The sequence below is a fragment of the Stegastes partitus genome, unplaced genomic scaffold (assembly GCF_000690725.1).
Source record: "Stegastes partitus isolate 25-593 unplaced genomic scaffold, Stegastes_partitus-1.0.2 Scaffold152, whole genome shotgun sequence".
Taxonomy (NCBI): domain Eukaryota; kingdom Metazoa; phylum Chordata; class Actinopteri; family Pomacentridae; genus Stegastes; species Stegastes partitus.
Window position 1 is genome coordinate 392,294 of NW_007577883.1, and position 23,309 is coordinate 415,602.

Here is a 23,309-nt window from a genome sequence, read left to right on the forward strand (position 1 = left end):
TGCACTTTCACATGACTGTGGCTTCTTGTGATTTTCTTTATTGCGGTCATCCAGATACAGGGTAACCTTTTTCAGGGTATTCATCAATGTCCTGTGCTTTCAGACAGCTGGCAAGCTGATTGGCATGTGAGTTAGTGGATTAGCATGCTCCGAATATAAACACGGCAGGTTTTGTGCAGTCTCTTCCTGTAATGCAGCTTATCTCTATCCGGAAGTACGTGTAAACAAACATGCCCTCTGCCCACTAATCTTCACCTCCTCTTCTATAATTGTATTATAGTAATTGATGAAAAATCGAGTCCACCGGTCACCTCCAATGTCTTTGATGAATCGAGGCAGCTCCTCAGCATCAGCCCAGACTCTGGAAACTAACTGCGACAGCAAGGTTGATTTGTATGGTGAGAAGCAAAGTTAGGGGTTAGTGGCTGCAGTCTGGTAAACTGTGTTTTGCCATATACCTCTCTGCTTTGGAGCTTATCACTTGTCTTGTAGTAAACGGTTGAAGTAATTAAAGTTGTATTTGTTTTGTGCATATACAACACTTGGCGAGTTTAAGGCTGTTTCGATCCCTACAGTCAAGTGCCCCCTTTGGTCCCAAATTTATTGTACAGCAGGATAACAAACCTGAACATCAAACCAGACTCATAGAGAATAAACATCAACTACAAAAAGAATAAGAACTTGCGCAACAGATGGTTGCAGAAGTTAAGCTATTACGCCTAGAACTGTTTTTCACAAAGGTCAAACAGAAATCCTAAGATGAGCATAAAAACTGTCAAGTGGAGTTGAGATTTCAGAATTTCTGCAAAACTGGGCAAGTTTGGGGAATTTTACCACTAACCTATACACATATACAGTGCTTAACAAATGTATTAGACCACCACCCAATGTAAGGTTTATACCACAGCTGCACTAAATTAACAGAATTGGTAATTACCAAAATCATTTTCAATGTTTCTGTAATGGTTAATACACCAGTGTGTAGAAGCTCTTTCACAGAAATTGTATTTTTAATATAAAAAATGTAATCAAAGATCAAATTATTGTTGTTGTTATCTATGAATTTTCAAGTGTACTGGTTTATTAAAAAAATAAAAAATAAATAGTAAAGCACATTGTTATTTATTGATTAATATATAAAATTATAGTTATTTACTTGCATTCCTGAACAGAAAAACATAGTTTTAGTAGTTGAATGTTGTGCTTGATTCATTTCCGACTTCTCAGAGAAGCCCAATGAGCCGGTTTAGATTTGGGTATAAAAAGGTGAAACCACAGAAGAAACATGGAAAGTTCTCCAACCCGTTTATAACAAAGTACCATGAAAAACTGCAAATATTGCTCGGATTTTTGTTATTTTGTTTGCTTTTGAAATAATCCTTACTTTATGTTTACTTACAACTTCTGCATAGCACTGTACCCAAATGTGGATAGTGTGACATTTCTGCTTTGATGGCTGGCAGAATTTATGCAATACGGCAGCATTGCTCCCTGCAAGCACCACTGGTGCGGATGACTGCATGATGATGAGGAGTGGCAAAGTATTTACTCATAAATATTGGGGAAAATCTACATCCTCTCCTGTCCTACAAAATTTTATTTCATCTCCTTAAGTACAAAACTGTCACTATGTTTAGAGTTCAGTTTGGGTAGATCTTCAAAACTGTTTTTATTATTATTATTATTATTATTATTATTATTATTATTATTAGTCGTAGTAGTAGTAGTAGTAGTAGTAGTAGTAGTACTAGTACTAGTAGTAATAATAATAATAATCATATTATTTTGGCACAGCAAAGTCTTTCTTGAGAAATAGTTGCTATGAAATACCAAAAATACATGAATTTTCTAATGCCAAATATTGATTTAATGTATTGATTTTGCTTCCCTTCACTTTGAATGAAATTAGCCAATAAATAGAAAATGATCTATGCCATGAGCTTTGAAATCCTCCTCAGTTTATATTTAGTTCCTGAAACTTGTGCACAACGCGCCACATTATAGAAGGCAGTTTGAGGTGTTGTTGAGTGAGTTGGTCTGGCAGAGGTGAGCCTCACAGCGTGACCCGGATTACCAAATGCTAAATGTTGATATGAAACTTTAAGCTCATATTGGACAAAAAAAACCTGCTGGATGTTAATGAAGCCTCAGTTATGCCCCAGGAATATATAGTGAACAGTGTGTATTGCTGTAAGACTGTTAGTTTGAATATTTATAATACATCAGGTAAGACATACTGTAAACAAAACTAAGTAGTAATGTCAGCTTGAGTGAGACAGACAGAAAGACGCTGCTAATGTTCCTATTATTGATTTCAGGAGATTGAAGCGTGGTGCAAGTGAAGGCCCAGACAGCTTCATGGCTCTTATCAACAAGACAAGGACAGCTCCTCAGATTCCAATTTCTCTCCCAAATATTAAATCATTAATCATAGCTGCTGTCCAAGATGGATTTTAATTTTGCATAGAACATGTCTCCCCCCCAGCCCCACACCCAAACACCACAAGATTGGATTCTTTGTCCTTGATTCGTTTCTGCCGGTGTCTCTACTGCCATGTTGTGTCTCGTGCTCGTCGAATGTGGTGACAGCGAGGAAGTAATGTCACAACACTATTTGTAAAGTAAAAGCTAATATTCAAGTAATGAAACACAGTCAGTGATATGACACAAAACCAGAAGCCTTCTGTCTACCAATAAAGGCTGGTCAAAAAGTTTCTATATTAATTCCCTGTACTGCAACGGCTCACAGGCACCTAACAGCAAATTAGAACAGGAGCAGATGAGAATGGATTAATTATATTTAAAATGAGCAATACAGGCCTGTTTTATGTTGATAGTACTAAATATTTGTGCAGTAAATTGTCAAATTTGCTTTTTCAAATAATGACTGAAAGTGCTGGCCAGCAAATAAAGATCATCCCATAATAAAGGCTGGAAAAAATTAAACAGAAATTAGTTACTTCCTGTATACTGGCACACGTGATGAAGTCTACTAATTCAATCAGTACGGTATGTTAACGCTCTACTGTTCTGCGTTTTTGTTTTTATTATTAATCCTATCCACATTCAGTGTTGAATTCTAATCACCGCTACATACTTTGCCATTTCTTTCAATCACCCTTCAGCTGTGAATGTGAATCAAATTAAACACTTTCTGCAGCTCTTTCACAACTAACATCAGATAGCAAAGGTTGGACTGCAGCTTTTAAGCAATAATTTAAAAATGTTTGTGCAGGAAATATTGAGTTTTATGGATTAAAGTAAAAACATTGAAGCAGAAGCAAGTATAACTATTTAGTAAATAAAACTGGAATATTTGAATGAGGCCAATTTAGAGCAACAGGTTCAAATGAAATTATTTACTCACATCACACTAAATTTATTAAGATCAGATCATTATGATAAATATTTAATGACATAAATTGTGAAATTAGCAATAATTACAAGTCTTTGGTGTGGGCCTTCCAGTGAAGGATAGATGGTTCTCCTGGTAGGTGAGGTAAATAAATCCTGTATTTAAGAGGCTATTCATATTGACATCTATTCTATTTCTCAATGTCTATTTTGTGTCTTTATTTTGCTTGACCAAATCATCTCTGTATGCTTCCCTCTTTATTTTGGATCAGGTCTACACATGCCAAACCAAACTTCTTTTAATCCCTGGACTGAGGCGATGAATGTTCTGCTCTTCGTCTCTGTAACACAAGTGTACTTACTCATCTAAATGCAAATGTCCAAACCTGCATTTGCAATAAGGCAGCAAAATGTTTGCCTCTGTCTTTCTCTCTCTCTTGCCCTCATTCAATGCTCACGTTCTAATACGCTCGCACTATTTTCTTGTCCTAAACAAATAGGGCACTTAAGAACAAGGAGCAAATGAGTAGTGCTTTGAATCTGCCCACAGAAGCAGTAAAATTGAACTGTTCAATATGTATCTTTTATTCTTCTCTATCCTCCATGCTCTCTGCTCTCTCCTACACTCTCAGTAGACTCTGAACTGCTCTCTCTCGTACATGTTGATGTGCGTGCGTGGGCTGGGAGGGGGAGGAAAGCAGTGAGCGACACTTTTAATTTTCCACATGCTGCATCAGTGTCGTAGCAGTGATATCGTTTGGTTAGCGTTGTCCCAGACAAGAGCTGCCAAGCTGTCCAGCACACTCAGCACCTTTCACTGGGGAACAGTTCACTGACTTTGTCAAGATTAAAAACACTGTGGCCAGCCAAGGAACTTTCAGGGGGAACGTGGCGTCTGTAAAATGTCGACTTAGAGTACCAAGAACTACCTTCGATGTTATATCGATATGTGAGAGCTGTCAGTGTATATGCCATTGACACTGGAAAAACAACAAGGAAGATAGCTCAGTGTTGACGAACCATCGTAGAATTACGCACGTTGACCATTTGGCTGGATAGCTACATTATTTTCTCAGACTTTTACTCGTAGTTGAGATAAAATGTGTTAATTTGTCTTTAGAGAGCCCATGGGGCTATGGCAGTCAGAGGGGTTCATCTACTGGGGAACAAGAATTTCTCAGCAAATTTCACAGCAACATTCCAGTTTAACTTGGATATTATCTGTGCAGAAATGGAACCTTTGATTTAATGTTGACACCAAAGGATAGATCAAGACGTCACCACATTCATTAAGATTCACCCTTTGGAGAAGATGAAAGCGCATTTCAAGCCAATCTAGCCATTATTTACCCAGAGTATCTTGCATTAGAGTGTTACTCCAACATACTGCACTTCACAAAATGTAAAATATAAGGTGCAGCGGAGACTGCAGTATCCTGACAATTAGTTCTTAGTATGGGCCATATTTCAAGGTGATGGATTCTATATTTTCCATAATGTAACTAATAGTATTGTGGATCAGCAACAAAACATTATGTCGGTCCAGTTCGTCAAAAGAGGAGGTCTGGGTGCATACATGGTCAAATGACAAATCAACAATATAGTAGGTCTTACCTGTCACTCTCGTCCCAGGATATGCAGGTCTGGTTGGTGGTGCCCTAAGGGACCGAGAACAGAGAAAACCATATGGTCAAGATGAAGTGTAGGAGCAGCAGGACATATTGTCACAGTAGCTTGATATCTAAAACTGCTTTAGGACAAAAGGTATTTTTTACTCACGTTATACAAGTGAGAGAACTCAACCACAATTGGAGCAGAAAGGGAAGCAGGAGTGGGCTTGATGGTCACGGACAAAACCTTGGAGTTGAGGACTGTGCTATTTCTACAAGGAAAAGAAAAAGGAAAAAAAGAGAGTATGTTGTTACTTTTAAACTACACGTCTACAGCTGTGCTAGCAGCTTTTTGTGGATAAGTGCATGTTGCAGTCGATGTAAGTTCTACAGCACTGAACACCCCCCCCTCCCCCCAAAAAAAACAAAAACAACAACAACAACAACAACAAAAACAAAAAGAAAACAAGCAAGAAAAAAACAAAACAATGGAGGACACACTCGCAAAAGTTGAAGTTTCAAAATTTTGAAAAACAGAGAGAAAAAAAAGGCAGCTGGACACAAATGGCAGAAGTCTAGCTGGGAGATCCCATGTACTCTCACCGACTTTAGAGAAAAGGACCGATTAAAAACACTAAATATCCAAATATAGAAACAATGCAATCTGCTCTAGTTGTCCAGTCAACCGAATGAGCAGCAACCCGAAAGAGAGAATCAAAAAAAGATATCAGCGATTCAAAGCCAAAATTTTGACCTGACAGTGGTGCCTAGTGAAAATTCAGATGATCACCAAAGTATTTTGGGTACATTATCTGGGAGTCATAAATATATGTTTCACATTGCATAACTATTTAGTAGATCTTTCAACCTTGACCTTCTGGGAATCACAGACATTATTTATTAATGTGTGTAACACATTTCTGTGGAATCTTGCCAATGATTTCTTGAGACATTTTAGTAATTGCCAGATTCAATTCTGTGAGTATAAACTGTAATCTATCCTGGAGTGGCTGAGATATTAACTCTGGATCACAGTGGTAGAACGATAGACTAATCAACCGACAGACATTCCTAGTCATATTTACTGCAGCTAATAACAATGAAATAATAGTTTGAAGATTTATTTCATTGCAATCAATGGCATCCCTCAATAACATAAGATCATTTAAAGGCAGTACTTCCCACAAATGAAATTTGATAGGACACAGTGACATTGCCAACATTGCCCTCAGTTTATTAAAGGTCATGCGGCTGTCACAAAATGATAAAGCATTTCATTAAAGACACTTTAAATAATGACAGTTTGTGTCCAGTCATCTTATAAGTGAGATCAAAACCACATGAACCATGACTGCTTGATCAACAGTAATATAAAGCAGATTACTGACTCAGCTGTCTCAAAGGGGCTTCCCAGAAATCATTGCAGTGCACTCCAGCACAAACTTAAACTCTTACCCACTACCTAAAAGTAAAGATTTTTCAAGCATCAGAAGCGCATTGTGTTTCAATAACTTATCATATAATATTTTTGGGACATTTTATTTTAGTCTCCTCGCCTGCTTAGTATGCATTGCAATTTCTGCTTTTCATAGGTACTATCAATCATGTGAAATGAGACAATCAAGAAAAAGTGAATTGCTACTGGAAGTACTGACACTGAAAGCTTTCAGTCGGCCAAACATGTTCACCAGCCCATGCTCTGTTTCTGGGTTCCTCACATCATCACTGTATCCTCTATGTGCAATTGCCCTCTCACCATCCAAAACACAATCAGTCAACTTAAACTTTTGTGTCATCTAGTCTCCCGCCTCAAACTCCTCTCATTTTCCTTGAGAGGGGCATTAAATGTAGAAAAGAAGAGAAAAAAGATGGAAAGAAAAGAATGAAGAAGAGTGAAGAGGAGCTGACAAATGTAGATAACAGCAGCAATCCAAAGATGTAGAACAAGCATGTGGGAGGACTGGAGAGAGTGAGGGTCTGCTTCATTTCCCTGTTTTCCTACATTACCAGTTCATTATGTGCTTTTACCACATTATCATAATGGTGAGCTCCTTCCAACCGTAACGACAGCCATAGATAACAGACTGTCACTCACAGAAGCGGGTTTCTCTATGAGCGCGCACGCACACACACACAATAAAATTACGCCAAGCTATGCATATACTGCTGCGTTAAAATGTATGTTAATCATCATGCTAGAAGCACCAGCAACTTCCAAGAAATCCCTTTACTCACGGAGATAAAAGACGTACATGTGCCACCCACTGCTAGTATACTGCTGCTTCTGCATTAAATCCTTGTTTTGCTTTTGCTGGAAACATTCACTGCAGCAGCTGATGTAAAATGCCCTGACTGTACCGTGACGATCCATAACACAAAGCACAGTTTTGTCGTTCGTTTTGAAACATGGTTCAACTGCTTAAACAACATCACTTGCAATTTTTTTTTTTTTAGCGTGTAGCCGGTTGTGTGTAATGCTGTTGTCTTTTGGTGTAAGATCTATTTGACTAAAACACTAAACCAATCTTGTTCAAAATCTTCATTCTGGTCTGAAAAAGTAGTTTTCACTTAGGTTTCACAGGCCGAAGGGAAATTCTCATCCCTCCAAAGTTGAATAAATGATCCTAATGTCACACTACATTCGACACAATTTGATCATTTCGACGATAACGTCATGAGTTACACACGTCTAATGAGAACAGTTTCATTGGCTGCAGTGGTTCTGAATTTATCCAAAGCTATACATGAAGAATGACGTGCGGTGGGAATGGGCCTTAATGGTGCATATTGTCAGGCAATCTCTCCAGGGAGACATTGATAGTGTTGCACTGGTGGTACTTAATGAAACGTGCTACAAGTAGTTGAGTGACAAATAAAAAAAAGAGAAGAGAACTCCTCCTCTCTCACCCCCACACTAGCTGGCTAATCACAGCCTGAAGTAGGTGTCAACGTCTCACTGTTAGTTTCAAAAAGGTACAGAATAGTCAAACAGACATGCCCTATCTGACATTGGCAAAGTATAGAAGGTGGGGTTTGAGCTTGAAGTTCGGTACACAGTATCCACAGAACTGAGCATGATGCTTCATTCCTGCAACAGTGCTCATGAGCCTAACATGCTACTTTTCTGAAACCTTTTCCCTTAACTTAATGGTCTGCTAAAACGTGTCATTCAGCATGACAGCTGAACCTACTGCATGCACTAATGAAGGCCATCAGACAATAGGTTAGAAAATTATTAGAAGTCAACCTTAATCAGAGCTGTAGAGTACATTTAGCAATAGTTCTTTACAGGTTTTCTCATAACTCCTGTTGTTCTATGAATAGCCTAAAATGTAATGTGATACATATGTGACATCCTTTCCAGAACTTTTATGACTTGAGGGGACCCTGATTAACAGACAACTAATCTTTCAGCCATCACAAGTCTTACCTCTGCAGAGTCAGAATGCTGCCCAGGTTTCTGTACAGAACGATGCCGGTTACGAACGTCGAGGAATCATCTGTATCTGTTTTGGGAAGAAACAGAGGTATGGACACACTGAGCAGGCACGTCAAAGACAAATAAGAAAGGCATGTTGAGAAGAGTGTTCATAGAAACTGAATGGTTCTGTTCCTGTTAGTACAGTAGCCTGCTACAGAGGAGAATGCAGGTCAGCCATGCTGCCTCTACTCCTCTAGCCCCCAAGAGCTCTTTACACTGGAGCTGGCCTACATGACTAGTCAGCTATAAACGCTGTCTCACACTCTCTCTCTCACACACACACACAGACACACACACACGTGCACAGACAACTGCATGCACATAACTTCATTCAGGCACATTCCTACAGTAACCCAGACAGCTATTAAAATACATATAAAAAACTAAAAGCAAAGCATGTTATATCTTTTAAAACATTACACAACATACACACACCTACTATCAGCACATACACAAAACATTGTCATTCTTTATCTTTTAAATCTGATAGGGCATCACTAACTTCTGTGGTAGTAGGTAGCCTAGGTCATACTGCAAAAAAAATAAAAAATGTGGACTAAACATCACTCCATCACAAAAGAAACTATGGTTTGGTTGCAAAGTATTTGAGCGTCTACACAGAATCGCTTGTCAAACTAAGGCCCAACTTTTTTGGTCTGTGTCCTCACTAATAATATTTAGTTATATAACAAATACGACCTCTGTCCAGAGAAACATTTTATCAGTATTTCAAAAATACTTTCTGTCCAAAACACTTAGTTTCTGCCCATTCCGACTAAAACAAGGTCAGCAGCATTTACGCTTCCTAAAATGATGGAGAAGTGTGGATGCTAGACATAAACCCAGCACAAGTTAGAAAACTAAAACGCACTAGTGTCGACGCTGCCTTACTGGCCCAAAAACAACAGCAGCAGTAACAGGTTCAGCAACGACAACTACTACCTCTCAAGTCCCTGCAAATAAAAACTGCTCAGCCGAATTACTTTGAAGGGAAGGCAATGTAGTTGGGTGACCTTAAAACTAAGATTTTCAAATCCAACCAATAAGGGTTTGACTACAAACCAATAGGTACCAAAGTATGTAATGCATGTGTTTAAGTGACCGCGTAGATTCTCAGACATCCAGGTCATAATAGTTAAAAGAAAATTGTCGTCTCTTGTAGGCTCTTGAGATGAACCTAAAAAGTTTTGGAATTAGCAAAAAAGTGTGACAACCCCCTGGCGTATGTTTTTCGACTTTAAAAGGTCTCCCACAGATCTGGATTAGTATGATTTCCGACATAATCATAGCTATGTGGCTCCAATGAAACATACTTTTATCTGCAAATGAGCTGCGTGTGCAGGAGCTTACTCATTTCATATGTTTTCATGCAGTGTGGGTTGGAGTATATCCAGCCTTTCCTTTCTATCTCTCTGTATAAAAGGAACAATGTACATCCCAGTGCACAAAACTGCATTGGAACAAAACAGCAGGAAACGCAGCTTGAATGGCTACTCTTTAAAGAATGCAATGGAAGAGCACCTTGACTATTTGTTTATATCACAACTAACTTTCTGTAAATCACATTACGCTCTTTTTTCTTTCTTTTTTTTTTTTTTTTTTACGCTCTTTTTTCTTTCTTTTTTTTTTTTTTTTTAAAGATGAAAGAGGATGGTCAACAATGTCATTTGACATGGTGACTTACTTTCAGGTCACCCATGCTGTGACTCCCATGGCTATTTGAGCAGCACCTGAGCACATGCACCACTGACCCTAGTCCGGAATCCATCTGTTGAAATGGTCTTCATTCAATTAAAAAAATCCTGCAGTACTTAGAGTGGGACATCTATTGACTGATATTGATCGATGCATGTCGACAAGCAGCTCTCCATGGGTGAGCTTTCCCTGTTGCAGAAAAGGGACAACAGAGTAGTGCCAGCATGGAAAGAGATTCCACACCTGACTGCTGGACTGCACGAAGGCACAGACAAGCCCGGAGCGAGAAGAAGCCTTCTCTTTCTGGCTGCAGTGTCAAAGACAAAAAAGAAAGAAAGAAAGAAAAAAAAAAACAGAAAAAACAAAAAACACAACTCCATCTGCTGGGCCATCTGAAGACATCCAGCTCTTCTGCTCCAGCACACTACATGGCAGCCCGAGAGCACACAGCAGTGTGCCAGGCAGCAGGCAGAGGCTGTAGCTCGCAGGCAACAGCTGAGCTCCCACGGGCATCAGGGGGGAACTGAGCAAGACATGTGCGTGTGAGGGGGATGAAGTATTACGTGTCCTGCTCATACACTCTTTGGCTAGGCCATCCAATATGCTCAGCCAGATTGTCTGTGCCCAACAAGAGCTAGCCTGGAGGGACTTTAACCAGTGATTCAATAAGTTATGTGTCTATGTGTGAGAGCTGAGGCAGTTCAAAGCCAAGCATCTATCTATAAACATTCGCTTATTTGATGTATGTGTATAATATTTGTTTGCATACGTTGGAGTGTGAATATGCATATGTATGCAGTCGCGTAATTCTTTTTTTTTTTTTTTTTTTTACACACAATTTCATTCATGAAATGATGCAGAAAATCTAAACTTCATGACAGAAGTGTAAACTCTGAAACACGTCCTATAGCTCAGTCTAATTTGTACATCAGCACTCATGCTCTGCCTCTTAGCAGAAGCACAAATACCAAGAATAAACATCACACAAGTTTTAAATCCATCTTGCTATTTTGTCAGAATTTGCAGGTGACCAAATGTAACATCGGGGTAAGGGAGGTGTCTGTCTGCTTCCTGGTTGTGGAGCATGCCAGTGTGTCCCACAGCTTACTCATTACCCCTTCAATGCTGAGAGCCCTCCACTGCTGTGAGTGTGACTTCATGTGGAGAGGCACTGTACTGAATGGCAAGTGTGGAGAGACTTCACGTTGTGGATCTGATTAATGTGACAATTAACCCTCTAGGGTATCTCAATTGACACTTGTTTGTCATTGAGGCATTGGACTACACGTTTAAAGATACCAAACACACACACTTATATATATATATTTGTGTGTGTGTTGAGTAAATCAACAAAATGTGAAACCATTTTACTTTTTAACCATTTATAACATTGTGTGGCATTGGCAGCAGCACATTTACGTAAACTTCCATAATGACCTTTAAGCGTGTTGCAGTTCAGGTGGTCTGAGGGGAAACTAGACTTCTGTGTCTCCTATTGCCTGCTTCGTTCTCAGGTTTTAGAAAATCTAACCTGTGACAGGACATTTTCACCAATCACAGGTCTAGTTAGCCAGAGCTGCTGAGATAGTATAGAGAGCTACAGATGTCACTGAAAGAGTGAATGTAGTACAATATGTTAGATGGAGAACTTTCACTTCGAGGAGCAGGATATGAAAAAAATAAATTAATTAAATTAAATAGAAACTTAAAAAAAAGACTTTTACTCCATTTGCACGTTGGACGGTTGTGCCTGTCTGGTTAGTGGAGCTTAGAACAGAGAGGGGGGTGGAAAGAGGTGAAGGAAGAAATCATGGCTTCATTTTCTTTGTTTTTCATGTCACTGCCTGCTTTAAGTTAGTTTTAGGTTTTCATCAGTAAATACTGTGTAAAACTGCATTTTTCTAGTAGATGATCATTTATTTATTTTGTTCTTATTTGCAGCATTTTAGTATTTAAATAAACTTCATGTAAAGAATAAACTACATATTTAGTGGAACCTGATGAGTTTGTTTTGTGTCTTAGCGTGAGTTTAATTGTAGATGATTGCTGTAGTACTGCGTGTTTGTACAATGCAAAGAGGAGGCGAACTCGATTCTGCCTGTAGCCCGAACGCTGTTCCATTTCATGTTCAGAAAACCCATTTCTCTCAGTTTTATTTAATTATTTATTTATCTGTAGCTTACAGAGCCTTCTATTTGAGTTATTCTTTTAAATGGAAAGAAAGCCCATTTCAGACATTTCTAGAGCCACGAGAAAGGACCAATCAATCAGCGTAAACAAGGCATCAGAGAGCCTTTTGAATCCATAAAAGCAAATCCAGGCTCTATACATAAAGAGGGCTGGCTGCTGGTGTGACATTGCCACCGTGGAGACACCTCTCCTAGCTGGGGAGGAAATTGTCTCTAATTGCTCCTGATTGGCTCCCGTTGACTCCTGATTAGGAGTGACGGCCTCATTAGCATGCTAGCACTACAGAGCTGTCTTTAATGGTCGAAAACATCCCGGCTGACAAATAACCCTACTGCTACTGAAAACTGTGCACCTCGCACCTGCCTGCAGACGGAAGTCAAGCTCAGCTGGGTTTGTCAGCAGTGACTGTTAGGATGACACAAGGTGTGACTTCTCTCTCCAGCTAAAGACATTTCACTTGGGTCCATTAACGCAGAGGGGTCCACTATTGTGACTTCTCTGAGGGAGGCTAAAACAAATCACAACACCCATCCTGTTAACTCTACTGCCAAAGCTTTGGCTGTACTTTCTGAGGTTTAAACCACACACCTTTGAAATGTCTGATTTGGTTACAGTATTGAAAGCAGTGGAAAATGACATCTTAAAACTTGAGGTGCAACATAGGGAGACTGGTGTGATGTCAGCAGTAATTCAAGCATTGAGAGTGAGTGAGCTTGAGGGTAAATCTCTGAGTTTACCAGTTTGTTTACATTCCAAACCTCATTTATGCTCATGAGCTTTAGAGAGTGACCAAAATTTGACTGTGGACACAAACGCCTGAAATGAGTTTCCTTCACAGGTCGACTGGTCTCACCTTTGAGACACCGTTTTTTTTTTTTTCATTTGGCTGTTTTGGGAGGCCTATTGTACTCTATATTCTGTTTGGCTGAGGGGAACATATTGGGATCTCCAAGGAAGAGCTGAAAGATGTTGCTGGGGAGAAAACCTTGCTGCTACAATGTGTACCTCGATAAGAAATACACAGCCGAATACACAGATGGACAAACTGCATTTAACACTTTTTCTTTGGCAGGAAGTGGCCCAAAGAAAATCACTTATTTAAGCTCCACAAATGAATGTCTATTCACCTCTATTGTGTAGGGGAAGCCTGTGTGAGAGAGACTGTCTATCTCAAATTCTCAGCATTAAATGAAGTGCATGACTTGATAACACCACACCTAAGTTAGAAAACATACAATTGAAGATGTGTGCCAACTCTTTGAATAAGGAGCTTAGTTTATGCAGCACACATACACAGCCAGTATAGTCCACAGATAGAGATCTAACCTCTGTAAGCTGACAAGTACAGTATTAATATCTTGTATACAAGCTGAAAATGTACTTTGTTTTTCTTGATATTTTATCCCCATATTGTTTCTCTAAGATTCTTTCAGCATTCTTTACACACACTTTCCCCATACCATTCTCCATTTCATTTTCAATGATAATACAGCACACTGTATTTGAGACTCTACGGTTATGTTTAACAATATAGTATCGAGAGCAGATATAAGACCAAGGCTATAAGTTAGGTCTGTTGTAAGATTGTGGCTAAAATGTTTGAAGGTGGGCATGAAAGCTGAACAAATAGTAGTTTGTCAACCTTTTCCGTCTTGGAGGTTACTACACAGGGGAACCAGGACTTTACTCTTTTATTTACTATCTCAAAATTTTGACATAGATGGAAGTAAAAATGTCAGTTTTTGCTGTAGCTTTTTTCAGATTTTATTCTGGTATTGTGATGGAGGAACACAGACTTTCAAAATGCCCCAAGTGTCTCTGGTCCGTAGAGCCCAAGGTTGCTCAGTCTGGCCTCACAGTCTTGCAGTCATTACCAATGGAAATGTTTTACCAGGTGGTAAAAACAAAAATACAAAATCTAGCACTTAAGAATTTTATTTTATTTTATTTTTTACTAATTGTTCAAACTTTCATCTGCATCTCACAATCTTCCCTGGCTGTACAGGAAACAGCTTAGTTTATTTGTTAATTTTTAATTCTAAGTCCTCTGATTACACATTTAAAATCCATTTGCTGCTGAAGATTGTGAGATATGGTCAAAAAACTCCAGAAAATGCAGGTAAATGAATATCCATCTAAGTCTTTTGTGACACTAAAGCTCAGTATTGAGCATCAAATAAGAATATCTAAAAACTATTAATAAATAAGTGATTTTATCTAAACATACTGCTAAGATGGCAGCAAATCTTCACATTAAACACACGGAAACTTTCCAACACATTTTATGACTCGATGGCTTTGTTTTGTCTCTGCTTTAAGATGACAGTGTTGTATAATTCCCTTTGTCTGTAAGCAACAAATAAGTATGTAAATGCTCCTGTTTGCAATTCAGTGGCATCAAATTGTTAAGGCAGATGGGCTCTGAATTAACATTTTATGAAACTTACTCTGGCCTTATTGAAGACAACGCGTCTTTTTGTTGTACAGCTGCTGAACAGCGGGTGATGTAAAATGATTTTGTTATTCTCCTCCATGTTTTATTTGCAACATTAAATACAAGCTTCTCTGCGTGCATTTGTCTGAGCGGGGTGCTTTGCTTTGCAGATTAATGGCAGTAAACACTGTTTTATAAATCAGCTGCTGTTTCCTATTTCTGCTCTTTGTCTTGACGGCTCCCCCTCAACCAAACACACACACACAGACATGCACACACAAACATTCAAGCACATGCACTGTTGAAAATAGAAGACAGAAAGGCATGCTGCAATCAGTATTTGGGGAATATATTCAGATTACATTCATTTAATAACTACCTGCACACAGAGCTCTCACCTGGCTTGCCTGTAGACAGGATGTTCTTAGGAATGGTGACTCTGTCCTCAGAGCTGCGAGCCCAGTCCACCATACCCCTCCAGCCCTTCATGGGGAAGCTGATGTCTGCATGGCCCACCACCGGACGCTTGTGGATGCTCAAAACTGTAACAGAGAAATGGTGATGACTAAAACTCTTATTTTTTTTTAACTTTACTTCATTGTACGCACTCACACACACATACACACACTTCCCATATTGTCAATCTGTTTTGTAATAGTGGGTAATCAAAGCTTGAATGTCAAATATTACAAATAAGTAAAGCTAAGTTTGAGTGAGTATTTAGTCTGTTCGTCAGCTTGTTAGTTTGTTTGCTTGTTTCTTTTCCTCCGTCTTACTGTTTCTCTTGATGACATGCCCTAAAGTGTCGTGGATGTGGGCAAACATGCGTGGGCTGACATAGACTACAACAGATGCAGGCAGGACACGTGCAGTCTTGAAAAAGAAAGATATACGTTCTCTGACTCTAATTTCTTTCCCATGAAAATTAAACAACACGTAAATAGAAGACTCGCTAAATCATAAAAACAAAACAAAACAAACAAAAAAACAGAGTAACAACAATAACAAAAAACAACAGTATAAATTTGGTGGATTCCCACATCCTGTACAACTTTTAAACTTTTACGAGTTTAGATGAGGAAACTCTGATCTAACTATATGTTGGCAGATGAGTGTTCTTTGCATGGCTCTGCTCATGTTTGAGGTGTGGGAGGAGAGAGGAGGTCAGTCGCCCCAGGGGAGGTATGCTGCTGTTGTGGGCGGCTATTTGGCTCCAGACAGCGAGGTGGTACCGCTATAAACAGGACCTCTCATCTGGCCTCAATTCCCACATATTCTCCCTCGACTCAACTCAAATTCTGCGGCGTTTTTATCTGGAGGTCACAGAGAACAGCACAGCCTCTGTGATCACTATATTATTTTTCCCCTGTTTGAAAAAAATAAAAAAGGAGTGTTCACAGTCACTGGGCAATAGGGGGAGGCAGCAGGTGGTTGTGAATGTGGACTTAGAATCTCATGAGACACATCTAAAGACCTGCTGCCCTAGGGAGTGCTAATATTCACCATGAGTTGTTTTCTTCATGTAAATGCTGACGACCAGAAATAGAAAGCTGCATAGGGTGAGCCTGTGCAGTGCCATAATACAATAATATTCACAACTATGGGAAAATGAAATTTGCAGCAAAGGATGTTGTGCAAATCATAGGCTAAAACACATGCAAAACAAAAATAAATAAACACAACAAAACTACTCAAGATTATTATTATTGACGACCAAATTAGAGATTTAAAAAGTACATTTCATAGGAAATTGAACAGCATAGATCAACCAATTTCGAGCATATTTGAACTGTTTTTATATCACTGAAGTAATACATTGTGCAAAACAAAATGTGAGTTAATGCACATTTCCATTCAGTACTGTTATGAGAATATTACGAATAACACCATTTCCCCAGTCATTGCCAAAAAGCAGATAAAAAAGATGCAAGTTGGTGATACATTTAAAGCAGTGCCACTAAAAACTTCTAACACACAAAAAGTGTGGACAACATGAGGGGAATGTGAAGCCTGTGCTTGTTTAATGAACAGCTTTGAGAAAGTTACAGTTTCGTCTTTGCTATTGACATATTCAGTGTTTTCATCCACTGCTCCGTTTGTGTCTAATGTACTTTGTTGCATGTTGCTTCCATTAATGCAGAAAATGTTAAAAATGACCCTTCTGTGACCTCGTCAGGGTTGCAACTGGAGACATGATATTCATAACAGAGCGCCGGATTACAAAAGGGGAGGTGCAGTGTTTGTTAGACCCTCGCTCACATTTACAAGCCAGGGAGCTTCTATCGAAAGACACAATTGAGTGCACTCTATAAAAGTGTAATATTGAATCACTGGAACTATTCATCAAACCATTTGAATGTGTTTGGTGTGGGCAAGACTGTATTATGACCATTCAGTTAATATTTGACACTTAAAATAGGCTTCACCAGTGAGTCCACCATTCAGAGGCATACATTTGGTCTTATCTACTGGATCATTCTTGTTTATGTGATGCAAGCTAATGGAAAGCCCATCTAAAACTCACAACAGTGAGGATCTTTCGTCAAACTCGATCGTAGTGACATTACCTCAAACGTATCGTTAACATTTTGGCGGTTTCCTGCCAACATGCACAGCAAATATTGATACGATAAGCTGAATTGACTGATAGTATGAAACTGACACGTTGCTGACAGGACATATAGATGTAACATTGGTTTGTGGATCTGATTTCAGACTGAAGGCAAAGGAAATGTCTGTTAACCATCAGGTCAACTTCCTTTGTCCTTACTTTATGGATTGCCATTAGTTATGGAGATCAATCTTCAGTGAAAGAAAAGCTGTGATAAGAGAATTTCTTTGATGAACAGAGATAGCTGTGGAGATCTCCTGGATGGAGATAAAGCTGACCTAGGTTATCGGTGACTTCATACATGTCTTGAAAGTCTTTCATCCTCAGACCAATGACATCCACAAAGTCCTCCACCAGACGGAACAGCTCTTTGATGTTTGGCCCCAGCTGAGAAAACAAACACAGGAGAGAAGAAAGAAAGAAAAGGGATTATGGATTTGAGGTGAATATTCTGAGCTTCTGTTCAAGCTCTTGATACACAAAAGATTGTTTATACAAAACTGCATTTGAGGCAATTATTGTCATACTTTCCTGTGTTGACTCACTGGTACAGCTTATCATATTCCATACAGCTATGACCAACAATTTACTACACAACATTTACAGTTTGAGCACTGTATCCCTCCTGCTAATTTTGATGGCCAAGTATGAAATGCACTCTATGGCTTTGTTTCTTCCATCCATCCATCCATCCATCCATCCATCCATCCATCCATCCATCTATACACCGCTTAATCCTCAGTAGGGTCGTGGGGGAGATGGAGTCTATCCCAGCTGACTTAGGGTGAAGGCAGCGGACACCCTGGACAGGTCACCAGTCTATCACAGGGCCACACTTAGAGACAGACAACCAACCACACTCAAATTCCCACCTACGGACAATTTAGAATCACCAATTAACCTCAACATGTTTTTGGACTGTGGGAAGAAACCGGAGAACCCAGAGAGAACCCTTGCTGCACGGGGAGAACATGCAAACTCCACGCAGAAAGATCCCGGGTGTCCTCACCGGGACGCAAACCGGCGACCTTCTTGTTGCAAGGCAACAATGCTAACCACTGCGCCACCTTGCATCCTGCTTTGCTTCTTCAATAATAATAAAAACAAAAGAAAAAAAATGAAAATGAATGAGCAATTCATACAATGTTTTATGAACATTAACAATATGAAGACTGCACCATTACATGATTATGTAAGATAGAACACCTCGACTGTGAGGAAGGGACATTTCTGATGACTGGTAAGCCAATGAAGACACCTGAACCTTCGGCTTAAGGAAATAATAAACATAGTAATAAAACATTTTATAAACTAAAAAAAAAAAAAACAACAGATTATTATTGAAAATAACTGAAAATGTATTGATAATAACTTTACCATGACAAAGTAACATTTAACAAACAAAAAATTAAGGTCTAAATGTTTTGACAAAGCGTCCTGTTACAAGACAATGCTTCAAGGTAGAGGATGGAGGACTTTTCATAATTAATCATCTATTTCAGAGGCACAACATGACAAATTTTCAGTTTATCATACTACATTAGAGCCAAATGATACAGGCTCCAGATCTGGGGTCTTGGACAGTAGCCGGCTTTGCTCATTTGGTAGTCCAGCATGGGGTTTATGCAACAAACATTATTATCAGCTAAAGAAAATGTTTTAACTTGTCACCCATATTCTTAATCAGAATATGACTTTTCATAATAAAATTGACACTTTTGGTCACATTTGTGTGTGACTGATGCTATTATGGTCACAGTGTAGGTAACAGGATAGGATCTCTTGAAATAGTTTTATAACCTTCTTTTCATTTTTGTAAGTATGCTACCCAATGGACTTTTCAAGGAGAGAGTTGCTTAGGATAGCTAAAAAAAAAATCACAACAAACATTATATAAAATGTCCAGCTTTTTTGATGTAATAAAATGATGTTTTCCTGTTCAGTTAAAAATGTGAACTAACTGAATAAATGTTAAAAAAACAAAAAACAAAAAAAAAAAAACTTCAGTCTCTGCAGATCCAATTGGGGTATTTTTTTTTTTTTTAAGTTATTTTTTCCACCCAATTTGTAATAGATGAACTTATGCTACGTAAAATTCTTGTTACTTCTGTTAGAGTTGACAGAAATTTTTCACTTTAAAGAATAATTTCTTAATTTGAAATTATATGCGAGAATAATGACAGAATAAAAACTAAGGTGAGACGTGTTCTTTGATTTAATGCAGTTTTAGCTGTTCATGGGTAGAGACTGAATTTGACACTCCATCATTGCTACTGGTACATGACCTGCTCTCCTCCAAGGGTCTCAAGCAAGTCTGCAAAATACAAGTATAGTTATACATGTTGATCTTTTTTTTTTTTTCTAAGACACCTGATTTCATTAAGCAGGTGAAAGACACCTAAAGAACTATGTTTAAAAGTTCAGTGTTCAGCTTTCAGCTGACACTGTGGCTTTGTCATTTCCAGACATTGAAAATGTAACTTTAGCAACACTGTTTGATGTCATTGTAAGATTTAAGATTTTGTTTTGACAAAGATTTTCTGGAATAACCGTGAATACCCTAGACAATGCTGTAAACTCCAATTTGAGCCCTTATAAATAGTAAATGCTTTAGTGGTGCATACAATATCTATAGCCACACTTATGAATTCAATACAGGTGTAACTGCCACATACTTAACCTTGATTCTCTGGACCCTCATGGCTCTGGGGCACCAGAGGCAGATTTATGTGGGTGATGATCCATCTTTGGCCCTGATAAAGGTCTCATGACTGAGAGCTTGGCTTTTTGATAAAATACCTTACTTTTTGGAATGCAGCCATGCTGAAAGCCAACATGGCGCTGTGATAAATCCCCTATTCCAACTTCCAAGTCACTGCAAGTTCCTATTGATTTTACACCTTCGTGGGGCAGCCCTGGCTACTTAAAAAGCTGAGACACAGACATACACAAATATAGAACACTAAAGTCAGAAATGGTCAAGTGAAGTAAAATCTACTAATATGTTAATTCACACCTATGCTGGCTATGGTTGGATATGAGAGAAAAGAAACAAGTCACATGGCTTTTGGTGTGCACTGAGTTGCCACAATTAAAGGTAATAATAGTTGTAGTAATACCAATACATGCGTCTCTTTCACGTGTATATTCCATCCTCGAGGAACAAACCTGTTGTGCATAAAGTGTGTCATTTCCATTCTAAGATATTTTTTCTAGCATTTTGAGGAGAGCAGGTTTGTTTATTTAGCACTGTTCTTCTGGCTGCATGGTGACACTCCTATAAACAGGCGGATGCTGGACGGCTGGATGGAGGCACAGATAGCCACGCACGAGTGGATAAGTGCAGCAGATGGATGAGTGGGTGTTTGCGTTGACTTGGTTATTCATTAGCTATAGTTATTTCTGTCCTTCAGCAGTTCTTGTTTCTCCTTTTCCATTACCTCTCTGTGTGAAAAAACACAGGTGGGCTGTTTGTCCACCTGTGTCTTTATCACCGCGTCTAACTCATCACTTGTGCAGCTTTAGGGTTGGTATTATTACTGTACACAAATCGCAACAAAAGGTGCAATTACAGACCAGGTGACAGAGGGAATCCAGTTTTAGAATGAGAGGGTGATACTAACCAGTTGTGCTTCCTCCCATCTCTCCCTGTTTTCTTCCATCAATAGATTGCTGACAGACTGCACAAAGTTCTGAAAAACAGACAATATGTTTTATATTCAGTCACATTATGACTTTTTTTTTAAGTATTTACTGAAAACAAATGGCAGCATTTCAGGTTTTTCTTCATGAAGTCTATTATATTAATTGTTAATCAAAGTGTCATTTATTGTGTTCTTTTGTCGTTGTGCTTCATTTTTGTTATTCACCTTTACCTTTCATAAGAAGAAAAACACAGAAGAACAATATGCATCAAAACTTTAAATGTCTTACTTCTGATCTTTAATGTTGTCAAATCATGAATATTTTATTTCGCTGTACCAATGGAGGTGGTGAGGGCAGCGTGTCTCTCAAACAGCACTACAACCAGTACACTGCTTGTGAACATGTGTCACCTCACCCTCATGTCTGCACTGCTGGGGCTGTAGTATGCCCTCCTGAATATCTCTGTCATGTTCTTCAGCACATCCACGATGGCCAACAGATCTCCGCTGTAGCTTGTCCCATCGCTGGAGGTCGTCCTCAGCTTGGTCATCACTTCCGAAACGCCATCTCCCACAAGGCCACGCTGTGCTTTGGACAAATGTTCTCGGGTCTGACAGAAACAATGGCTTCTGTTAGTTTTCACATTAGGGCACAGGTTAGACTGGTTAACACTGAGAGTTTTTCTTTGACCTGCTTTACATAGCAGGGCTTTGAGGAGATATTGTGGATTATATCAAACTCAACAGGCTTTGACATAATCTCCTGTTGTATTGCATTAAAGTCTAAAGAATTTGCACACCTTCAATCCTGAAGAGCTACAGCGAATGTGAATAGGTTAGTTGACTTTGAGGCTACTAGGAATGTAAAAATATAGAACAACTTGTTGATGCTTACTAAAGTTTGTATGCTGCGATAGTCATTGGAAATGCATTTCATATAAGTGGGATTCTCCCAGTAGGCGATGCCTTCCTCATCTAAGGTGCAGCGGCGCAGAATAAGTCCTGTGAGGGGACACATACAACAAGGGTTCAGCAGAGGATTTGGGGTTGTTTCTCACGTAATGCCTTTAACTTTAACTGGACTGTTTGAAGATGTTCAATTCGTGTGTTGGCTAACCCATGGCATTGGGAGGACAGCGTACTGCAGCTGTATCCCCAGCTGGAGTCATCTTCCATACGACATTGGAGAAATTGTCCTCGCCACATATTTCATGAGGTTCTATTCACAGAGAAGAAGAAATGAGTATCATAAAACTGTATCAATCACATAACCAGGGTCAAAAGCATCTGTAAGTAGTGTACTGATGTAATAGGGCTGGTAAAGCAAACTGTTTTCCCATCCACTGACCCGGGCATCTCTTTTCATTACAGCGGCGGACCTCTTCTCGTTCTCCTGGACAAGACTGCCCTCCAAAAAAGGGCCCATAACAAATCCTGTTTCTCTGCTGATTTCCCCCTCCACAGGTTTTAGAACAACCCGACCACAAGGACCAAGGCTGCCACTTTCCATCCACTGAGAGAATGAACGTAACATAAGAGTGTCAGATGAATTGAATGTGACAATGAAATATATGAATAAACATGTTCCCTAAAATGTGTATGTGTGTCTCGTACCCGGACACTCCCCAAGGAAGCAGTCGACAGTCTCCAGCCACTCTCCTCTGCACTCAGAGCCTCCGTACGAGGGTCCGTTACACTCCCTGGTTCTCTGCATGGTCCCATTAGAACAGGAGGCAGAGCAGAGGCTCCAGCTGGACCACTCATTCCAGACTCCATCCACTGAGGGCAGCCAGGGCCACAATAACCAGCCACAACAGAAAGACAGCACACAAAATGGTATTCAGCTATTTGACCAGCTGACGACTGACTATTCCTACTTGGACATCCAATCTCTTATTTTGTTAATCTTGAAATGCTGTAATGACATGCTCTATGGAATAGCTGGAAGAGTTCAATATGTTCATAATTAACCAGTACATATAAAGTCAACAGCAATAGTGTTGTATGGCTGTTTAGAATGTTCACACTGACAAGTCATCATGAAAGAATGAGCTGTGTGAATCTTCCCGAAGGCCTTCCTGCTGTTTCCATGGTTGTATGCAAAAAAAAGGTGGACGCAACTGTATGAAGGGCTAAATGTAACAACGGTTTTGCTTATAATACATCCACAAACAGGTTGGTCATCATATATGGCTCTGCAATTCTCATGGATGTAGGGAAGTTAACAAAGTTAATGTCATGCACCCTTGCGACCAAACAGACCCAGCAAGTACATGTTTGGCTTAAAGAA

At 39.3% G+C, this 23,309-nt stretch overlaps 1 protein-coding gene across 1 annotated transcript in view; it reads right to left on the minus strand.

The window, feature by feature from the left end:
* Positions 1-23,309, minus strand: part of adgrb1a (adhesion G protein-coupled receptor B1a) — a 121,674-nt gene that overhangs the window by 59,178 nt on the left and 39,187 nt on the right. The window contains exons 6-16 of the mRNA XM_008279293.1: positions 22,634-22,798; positions 22,368-22,532; positions 22,137-22,238; positions 21,915-22,021; positions 21,436-21,630; positions 20,999-21,067; positions 17,654-17,762; positions 15,163-15,306; positions 8,395-8,470; positions 5,134-5,236; positions 4,969-5,012 (exon numbers count right to left, since the gene is read on the minus strand). Coding sequence (XP_008277515.1) covers positions 4,969-5,012; positions 5,134-5,236; positions 8,395-8,470; positions 15,163-15,306; positions 17,654-17,762; positions 20,999-21,067; positions 21,436-21,630; positions 21,915-22,021; positions 22,137-22,238; positions 22,368-22,532; positions 22,634-22,798 — 1,279 coding nt within the window. The remainder of the gene's footprint in view (positions 1-4,968; positions 5,013-5,133; positions 5,237-8,394; positions 8,471-15,162; positions 15,307-17,653; positions 17,763-20,998; positions 21,068-21,435; positions 21,631-21,914; positions 22,022-22,136; positions 22,239-22,367; positions 22,533-22,633; positions 22,799-23,309) is intronic.